Source organism: Penaeus vannamei, chromosome 7 (assembly GCF_042767895.1).
Source record: "Penaeus vannamei isolate JL-2024 chromosome 7, ASM4276789v1, whole genome shotgun sequence".
Classification (NCBI taxonomy): domain Eukaryota; kingdom Metazoa; phylum Arthropoda; class Malacostraca; order Decapoda; family Penaeidae; genus Penaeus; species Penaeus vannamei.
This window is the reverse complement of record NC_091555.1, coordinates 19,838,249-19,848,248: the sequence shown is the minus strand read 5'-3', so window position 1 is coordinate 19,848,248 and position 10,000 is coordinate 19,838,249. Positions and strand designations below refer to the sequence as shown.

The 10,000-nt window shown below is 44.0% G+C and overlaps 1 protein-coding gene across 16 annotated transcripts in view; it reads left to right on the top strand.

Annotated features, from left to right (window-relative positions):
* Positions 1-10,000, top strand: part of nrm (neuromusculin) — an 803,987-nt gene that overhangs the window by 738,310 nt on the left and 55,677 nt on the right. For all 16 annotated transcript variants that reach the window (XM_070123621.1, XM_070123622.1, XM_070123623.1 and 13 more), the window contains 3 exons: positions 5,923-6,103; positions 7,665-7,819; positions 9,004-9,171. In XM_070123621.1, the coding sequence (XP_069979722.1) occupies positions 5,923-6,103; positions 7,665-7,819; positions 9,004-9,171 (504 nt within the window). The remainder of the gene's footprint in view (positions 1-5,922; positions 6,104-7,664; positions 7,820-9,003; positions 9,172-10,000) is intronic.

Genomic DNA, 10,000 nt, shown 5'->3' with positions numbered 1-10,000 from the left:
CATCAATACCTCCCTCTCCCCCTCTCTCCCTCCCTCCCTCCATCCACCTACCCATCCACCCCAACCCTCATCCCTCAGGTCCGTGATCTTAATGGGGAGGATGTTCTTGGCAATCATCCACTCCGTACTCTTAGCCCCGCCCACCGCTCGCCTTTTGTTTACGTTCTTGCATGACAGTGTGAGGTTGGGGCTGCCTCCACAGTTTACGTTCTGGGTCGGTGGGGGATAGGTTGTTGTTCATGCTGTGTATATCTGGTTGTCTCTTGTGTATGTGTGTCTGTTTGTATGTTTGGTTTGCTGTTTTGTCTGTGCTTTCTTATTTGTGTAATTTTTTATTGGTTTATTTTTTTCGCATACTGTCTTTATTCTCTCTCTCTCTCTCTCTCTCTCTCTCTCTCTCTCTCTCTCTCTCTCTCTCTCTCTCTCTCTCTCTCTCTCTCTCTCTCTCTCTCTCTCTCTCTCTCTCTCACTCTCTCTCACTCTCTGTCCTTCTCTCTCTTTTCCCCCTTTCTTTTCTTCTCCCTGGTGAAGATTGTCTCTAATGCTGCTATATATATGCAATTCACTTTCATGATTTAAGGCTTATATATTATACAGACATTAAGCAGAAATAATACCTTCACATTTACATACTAAGAAGGTGGCAGGTGATCGTGGAATTATTTTATTTTTCACGTCGGAAGAATTTTCTTCTCGGTGCGCGCACACACACACACGCACGCACAAACACATACACATACACACACATACACACACACACACGCACGCACGCACACACACGCACACACACGCACACACACACGGACACATACACACGGTCACACACACGGTCACACACACGGTCACACACACACACACACACACACACACACACACACACACACACACACACACACACACACACACACACACACACACACACACACACACACACACACACACACACACACACACACACACACACACACACACACACACACACCTACACACACACCTACACACACACACGTTCAACTCACACGCAGTCCGAAATACCCCAAAGAACGGGTTAAGGTTTAAGAAAGTGTCACCAAGAGGAAGGGGAGGCTGGTAGGCTGCCAACAAGGGGATTAAGATAGGGTAAAAGGGTGTCAAGTTAATTAACCCCCCTTTCCTTCTCCTCTCTACCATGCTCCCTCCCCTCTGCCCCTCCTCTCGTCTGTTCTCTCCCTCCTGCTCGTCCCCCACACCTCCCTCCCTCCCTCTCTCCCCCTGCTCCTCCTTCCTCCTTCCTGCTTCTCCCTCCCACTCCCCACTTAGTCCTGCTCCTCCCCCCACTCCTCCCTCCTGCTCCTCTCCAACTCCTCCCTCTCCCATGCTCCTCCCCCTCCCTCACGCCTCCACCACTCCCCCTCCCTCACGCCTCCCCCACACCCCCCCCCTCGCGCCTCCCCCACTCCCCCTCCCTCACGCCTCCCACACTCCCCTTCCCTCACGCCTCCCCCACTCCCCCTCCCTCACGCCTCCCCTCCTTCGATTGCCCTAATGACCCTGAGAGCCGGAGGGGGTGGGGGTGTTGACACCAGAATCACCCCAAAGGTAATTAGAGATGAGATCTCGGGAGATCGACTCCTTAGGCTCATCAGATTAAGAAATGTCGACGAGTGATTGACTGAAAGATGAGGGGGAGAGGGGGGAAAGGAGGGGGAAGAAGGGCGAAAAGAGGAAGCTAAGAGAGGGAGAGAAGGCTGAAAGATGAAGAGATACACAAGAGAGGGAGAGCGAGAAAGGGAAAGTGGGGAAAGAGAAGGAGGGGGGGAAGAAGGGCGAAAAGAGGTATACACAAGAGAGGGAGAGCGAGAAAGGCTGAAAGATGGGGGAGAGAGAAGAGAGGGGGGGAAGGAGGGCGAAAAGAGGTATACACAAGAGAGGGAGAGCGAGAAAGACTGAAAGATGGGGGGGGAGGGGGGGGGGAGGGCGAAAAGAGGTATACACAAGAGAGGGAGTGCAAGAGATACTGGAAAATGCGGGGTAGAGGAGAGAGGAGGAAAGAGGACGAAAAGAGGTATAAACAAGAAAGAGAGCGAGGAAGGCTGAAAGATGAGGGGAAAAGGGGAGAGGGGAGGAAGAGAGGAGGAAGGAGGAGGGGAAAGCGAAAGAGGTGAATGAAATAAAGGTGGAGAGATAATGAAAAGGAAGGAGGGTAAAAGGAGGCAAAGATAAGCCAAGAAAAAATTACCGAAGAGAGAAAGGTTGATATAAAGAGGAAGAGGAAGAGAAAATGGAGGAACACGACTAGAGGAGAGGAAATGAGACAATGAAAGGAAAGGAGATCGAAATGATGTGAAAAAAAACAACAAGAACGAGGGAAGAAAGAAAGTTAAAAGAAATGCAGAAACGAGGGACTGAAACAATGCTATAAAGAGAGGGACTGAGGTGGAGAGAAAGAAGTGAGAGAAAGGAAGAAAAGGGAGTGAAGATGAGAGGGGATAATGAGAACGACCATTAACTGGCCAAAAGAGAACAGGACACTCTAATTGAAGCTCGGACAAGGGGAAGAAAAAAGAAGAGAAAGCGAAAGAGAATGAGAAGGAGAAGGAGAGGGAGAGGGGGAATTGTGGAGGGGCAAAACCTTGCAAATAACAGATAACAGACCTTCTGTAACAGGTGATTAACAGCTAACTGCGGTCTGTTAACAGCGTGGGGGTGATTAATGGAAGGGTTGGAGGAGGGGAGTTTGATTGCATGTGGGGGGCGGGGGGAGGGGGGGTAATAAGAGAGAGGGAAAGGTCTGTTTTTGTGAAAGATGGAAGTAACGGAAGAGAAAGAGAGAGAAAGACAGAGAAAGAGTACAAAATTGAGAGAGAGAGAGAGAGAGAGAGCGAGACAGACAGACAGACAGATAGACATACAGACAGACAGACAGAGACAGAGAGAGAGAGAAGAGAAGAGAAAGACACAGAGAGAAGGATAACAAAATATAGATAAAGGTGTACAAAACAACTAGCAAGCAATGTAAAGCGAGGCGAACGCGGACAAAAACACATATGATTGCAGACATGGGAGTAGAAATTCACAAAAATATCCTCATAAAAAAATGCCTCGCCCAATGATGTGTCTAAATGTTCTGGGAAACGACTGAGTGAAGTTGTAAAAGAGAGAAAGAGAGAAGGAGAAAAAAAACATCGCAGAGAATTATCGTTCGCGAGAATCACAAAAAAGAGAAGGAAAGGGAGACGAAAAGAGAGAAAAAAACAAAACAAAAGAACAATGATCCTTTCTTTGTTTTTGTTTTTGAGAACTGGCATAAAAACGTATATGTTACGAGGAAAATAAACATAGACACTTCTTTTTTTTGTTTTTCCTGCACGATTATTGTAGCCAAGCGCCTATTGGGGACGGGAGAAAAAGATACCTAGAATTTGCATATTCCCGGGGAAAAATACAAAAAAAATGGACAATCAAATGCACTGTACCCTTAGATGACCCCTCCCCCCCCCCCTGCCCAACTCTCCGGCCCCTTAAAAAAAATCGTTAGCCACGTTAGAGGGTAAATTTCCCTTTGAAAGGCGAGGGGAGGTCGGTGTCTCCACGCTAAGGGCGTCGTCAAACGTGTGAAGACGTCTCCATTACCCTCTCACTCGCTCTCTCTCTCTCTCTCTCTCTCTCTCTGCCTCTCTCTCTCTCTCTCTCTCTCTCTCTCTCTCTCTCTCTCTCTCTCTCTCTCTCTCTCTCTCTCTCTCTCTCTCTCCCTCCCTCCCTCCCTCTCCATCTACATCTCTCACTTTCTTTTGCATTTTCCTCTCATCCTGTACCTCTTTTATTCCATCCTCCTCGAAGTTTTAATGTAAATGAAGCAAGGCAAAGAAAAAGGATATTTGACACGCTGAATTTATGCAACTTATATGAAAGAAAAAAATCGCCTCACACGCCCTTGCTGCCTCTTGCATTTTTGCTGCCTCTTGCATTTTGTCACTCAGATGAATTCCGACTTAGATGTCAAACGTCTCTGCTTTTCAAAAAGAAATTTCCTGATGTATATTCTTGATGGACATTCTCTCTGTCTCTTTGTCTGTCTGTCTGTGTGTCTGTCTGTCTGTCTCTATGTCTCTCTCTCTCTCTCTCTCTCTCTCTCTCTCCCTCTCTCTCTCTCTCTCTCTCTCTCTCTCTTCTCTCTCTCTCTCTCTCTCTCTCTCTCTCTCTCTCTCTCTCTCTCTCTCTCTCTCTCTCTCTCTCTCTCTCTCTCTCTCTCTCTCTCTCTCTCTCTCTCTCTCTCTCTCTCTCTCTCTTTCTCTCTCTCCAGCCCTTTCCTAGCCTTTCCATCAATTCGTTCTGCTTAGCCCTATCATTTTATATAACTATAACTTACGCATTTATAAATCTTTCCATCTGCCATGTGCTTTATTCATTTGGTTCATCTTCCTATTTGTGTATTATAACAGTCGTCATAATAAACGATACAGCAACATAATATCAAGTCGGTTATGATCCCTTTCCGTGACGTTAACCGATGCGTCTTTGTTTTTCCACATGGAATTGACGTCTATTTACGTAGGAGGTTTGAAGGTTAGACGACAGAAAAGAGGAACGGGGAGGAAGAAAATAATCTTTATTATGCTTAAATTAGCCATCCGTTTCACTAATCATGCCGAGGATTATTTAGTTTGTCGGATTTAATCGTATTTTGCCCGCGGCTCTGGTGGCGGATGGGATCTGGCGTAAACATGCACTGTTTGTTGTCATTCGCGCGAGTTTGTTTTGACGGCGGGAAGGTACATCACGGGATCCGGGTTTCATGGCAGGGTTTACTGCCTTCTATGAACTTATATTTGGCTATTTAAAAGATGGTTGTGGGAGTGTTGAGAAGAAGACACTTAGGCCTAATGTTTATGTGTTTTCGTTGTTATCATTAGCAGTACTTGGGCCTCATATAAGAGAAGCAATACGTTACGTTGAATGGTTCATCTCAGGTTTTGTTTCTCACTTTTCGCTTTCTTATTATCATTATTAATCCTCCCCCCCCCCCCCTTTCTCTCTCTCTCTCTCTCTCTCTCTCTCTCTCTCTCTCTCTCTCTCTCTCTCTCTCTCTCTCTCTCTCTCTCTCTCTCTCTCTCTGTCTCGTCTCTCTGTCTCTGTCTCGTCTCTCTCTCTCTCTCTCTCTCTCTCTCTCTCTCTCTCTCTCTGCTTCTTCCGCTTGCCATTTCATCTCTCCTTCGGGATATGTCGCAGGTTATGAAAGAGAACGAAAAGACGAGAAATTATTAGTTGCTTATTTACCTTTTAAATGTCTATTCCTGATTTTAATATGCTTTATATGATTTGTCTTTTCTTTGTATGTTACCATCATTATTATAAAAATTGTTAATGTTATATCTCTTATTTATATTATTATTATTTTTTATGAGTACTAGTAGTAGTATTGATATAATTATTATCATTTTCATTATCATTACCATTATTAATGTTTCTACTCCAACTTCATTTCTTCCCCCACCCCGTCCTCCCACCTACTTTCCATCCTCATTCCCTCCCCAAACCCACTTTCCCTCCCTCTCCCAACACACCTTCTTCCTTCCACCTTTTTTCCTTCCTATATCTACCTTCCTACCTTACCCAAGCTTCCTTCCTAATTTCCTTCCTTGCATTCTCCTTCCCTTCTCCAACCCACCTCCTTCATCCCGTCCTCCCATCCTCCTCTCTCTCCCCAACCCACCTACCCTCCTTCCTTCCTTTTTTCCTTCCATCCCACCACCACCTTCATTCCCATCCCTCCTCCTTCCATTCCCCAACACATGTCCCTTCCTTCCTTCCTCCCATCCCTCCATCCCATCCAACCCCCCAACCCCCACCCTACCCCATCATCAACCCCACACCCAACCCAACCCTCCCTGCAAAACAGACCTCACAAATCTCATCATTTCTCCCTTCTTCCACTTTGCGCAGGTGTGGTGAGACGCTATGAGGTGGAAGGGCTAGCGGGCGAGTCTGTCCTCCTGCCGTGCGAGGTGGACAAGGCTTCCTGCGGGAACTTCCACAACATCAAGTGGTACAAGGGCGTGGAGCGAGTGTTCATTTTCTCCGACATGGCCAATGTGAGGAGAGCGGAGGGGCCTCTGTTGGACAGGTGAGTGATTTTTTTTTTCTTTTTTTTTTTTTTTTTTTTTTTGTCTCTGTCTCTGTCGTGTCTCTGTCTCTCTTTGTCTCTGTCTGTCTCTGTTTCTGTCTCTCTGTCTCTGGCTCTCAGTCTCTGTCTCTCTCTCTCTCTCTCTCTCTCTCTCTCTCTCTCTCTCTCTCTCTCTCTCTCTCTCTCTCTCTCTCTCTCTCTCTCTCTCTCTCTCTCTCTCTCTCTCTCTGTCTCTCTCTCTCTCTCTCTCTCTCTCTGTCTCTCTCTCTCTCTCTCTCTCTCTCTCTCTCTCTCTCTCTCTCTCTCTCTCTCTCTCTCTCTCTCTCTCTAAAAATATATATATATATATATATATATATATATATATATATATATATATATATATATATATATATATATATATATATATGTATACATATATGTATGTATGTATATATGTGTGTGTGTGTTTGTATCGTCTTTTTTGTATTTTTTCGTTTTTTTTACTAATTTCATGTTTGAATGCGTTTCCTTCCCTTCTTGTAATATGTTTTTATTTGTTTGCTTTCCATTGTCCTTTTTTTACTTTCGTTATTTTCTCTTTATTTCCTGTTTTTATTTTCCATATATCTAATGTTTTTATGTGTTTTCCTCTTTTCCGTTTGTCTGTAGCTTCTTTCTTTCATTCATTTTCTGCTTTTCCTTCTTCTCTTCTTCCTTGTATGTCCTTTTCCTTTTTTTCGTTTTCTATCTATTACTTATCTTTTTGATTTCTTGTCAGATTCATCAAAGTAATATGTATTTCTACTTTTTCATTCATTTCTTATACAATTTCAACATCCATATCGTTTCTATTTTGATAATTTTATGAACTTTTTTAAATTTTTTTCCTTTTATTCTTGCTGCACTGAGTGATGTAATAAACATCCCTGAGTATATCCTAATGTATAGACGCTTCTGATTAACTTGTGTAAATGATTTATTTAACAGACTATATATATCATAAAAAGTCATAAATGTCATATTACCGGCATCCTTTTTATACATCTATGTGTCTGTCTATCTGTGTCTGTCAGTCTGTGTCATGAATAGGATTTTATACACGTATACCTACATAAGTGTACCCAGGAATCTATTCGCATAACTATAAGCACCTCTACAAACGCTCAGATCATTAATAATTATGATAAGAATGATAGTAATAAAATAATGTTAATGATGATAATAATGATAATAATAATGATAATGATGATAATAATAATGATGATAGTAACAATAATAATGATGAGAGTAACAATAATAATGATAATATTATTATTATTATTATTATTATTATTATTATTATTATTATTATCATTATTATTATTATTATTATTATTATTATTATTATTATTATAGTAATAATAGTAATAATGATGAGGAGAAGGAGGACGCTAATAGTAATACTATTAATAATAATAATGATGATAATAATTATAATAATAATAATGTAATAATAATGATAATAATATTAAAAATAATAACAATATTAATAATAACAAAAAAGCAGACAATTCGCACAACCTCCGCCCCTTATTCGCAGAACGCACTTCCACTACGCGGCCAACGGCACCGACAGCAGCCTTCAGATCTTCCCACTCCGGACAGAGGACGAAGGGATGTACAAGTGCGAGATTACGTACCTGGCCGTCAGGGATTCGTGCTCCGTCGTGCAGTTCGTCAACCTCACTACGTACGGTAAGTTCACGGGGCAGGGGGCTTAATTGTGATTTGTTTAAGGTTGTTATTGGTGTGACTCTGATTGGATTGTGTTATATCGCCGCGGTTGTTTGTTTGTTTTTATTATTTTTGTTGATATCTTGATAATGGTAGGATTCTCATGATTATTATTGATACCTAAATCATTATCACCTAATGTCATAGTTTTTTTTATTATTATTATTATTGACGTTGTTATGATGATCATTCTTAGTATGTTTATAATAATCATTATTGCTTTATCGGATTTCAATTGAAGAGGCACTTCTCTCTCTATGAATAACACCCCTATACCTATTTTGAGCCTTATCACACCCCTGTATGATTTTAGACGGAGAAAAATGCTATTCCGACCCGATGAAGCTGCTGTGACAAATCATTGAAATTCCGTAGAGAGAGGAATGACTTTTCTTGAAATTTCGAGAGATTTTGATTACGTATGCATAAATCGATCCTTCGTCAAGGTGCTGTAACCGACCATTTTGAAGGAGGTTGTCAAACACGTCTTGTCGTTTCATCTTTATATCTATATCTATTTCATAGTATTTGTTTTTCTTCTCCTATCATCAATCTTTTTTATCTTTGATTTTATTGATTTTGGAGGTTGATTGATTTAGGAATCATTGGCTTGTGTAATATTCGAATTTTCCCTTTTTTGGGGAACATGAATATTTTCCCTCGCATTGTTATCGCGATATGTAAATGACTCTGCCACATGTGCTATCAATCATGGCAAATTAATTACAATCTCACGTTCTCTGTCTCCCTATCCTATTCCTCACATTCTCTCTCTATCTATCTATCTATCTATCTATCTATCTATCCATCTATCTATCTATCTCTGATTCTTGTCCTTTCCGCTCTCCTCCCTTTCTTCTTTTCCATCTTTATTTCTTCATCTCTTCTACCCGCTCTCTTCTTCGTTCTATCCATCCTTTCATCTTTCTTTCCTCTCTCTTCCCTTCACTCCCTCCACGCCACCCATTCCCTTCCCCTCCTTCCCTCCTCCCCTTCCCTTCCTCCTTTTCTCCTCCCCTTCCCTTTCCCCTTCATCTTCCTTCCCCTTCCCCCTCCCTCCCCTCCCTCCCGCTACTCCTCCTTCCCCTTCTCTTTCCCACCTCCACCCCCTCCCCCTCCCTCCCCTCTTTCTCCCTCCCCAACAGCTCTCCCGACGTTCCAGCGGCTGTCGTTCGAGGACGGCTCCCCGATCGACAACGGCACCGAGATCGGGCCGTTCGACGAGGACACGACGCTCACCCTCGTCTGCGAATCGGGCGGAGGCAAACCCGTCGCCAAGGTCACCTGGTGGAACGGCAGCCAAGCGCTCGCAGGTGAGTTCGAGGTTTTGGGTTGGGCCGGGGGAGGTTTTTTTGGGGGGGAGGTGGGGGTTTCGGTGGAGGTGAGGTCGAGGTTGGTATTGGGCCTGGAGGGGGGTTATTGGGTTGGTATTGGGCCAGGAGGGGGGTTATTGGGTTGGTATTGGGCCATGAAGGGTTTCAGTGGCTTGGTATTGGTCTAGGAAGGGGGTTATTGGGCTGGCATTAGGCCAGAAGGGGTTTTAGTGGCTTGGTATTGGGCCAGAAGCGGTTTTAGTGGGATGGTATTGGATCAGGAGTGGTGCCAGTGGGTTGGTATTGGGCCAGGAGGGATGTAAGTGGAATAGTATTAGGCCAGGAGTGGTGTAAGTGGGTTGGTATTGGGCCAGGAGGGGTATAAGAGGAATAGTATTAGGCCAGGAGTGGTGTACGTGGGTTGGTATTGGGCCGAGAGTGGTGTCAGTGGGTTGGTATTGGGCCGGGAGTGGTGTCAGTGTGTTGGTATTGGGCCGGGAGTGGTGTCAGTGGGTTGGTATTGGGCCAGGATGGGTATGAGTGGGTTGGTACTGGGGCCAAAAGGGATGTCAGTGGGTTGGTATTGGGCCAGGAGGGGTGTAAGTGGAATGGTATTGGGCCAGAATGGGTATCACTGGGTTGGGTATTGGCTTGTGACGAGGATTAGAGAATTAAGTTGGAATGAGAGTTGACAAGGGGTTGGGATGGAAAGTAGGGATCGGTGTGGAAAAAGGGGGTAGGAGTGTGGGTTAAAATGAAGTCTGGAGGTGGAGGTGGAAGTGAGGGTGGAGGTGGGGGTGGGGATAAGGACACTGAGTTGGGATTGACA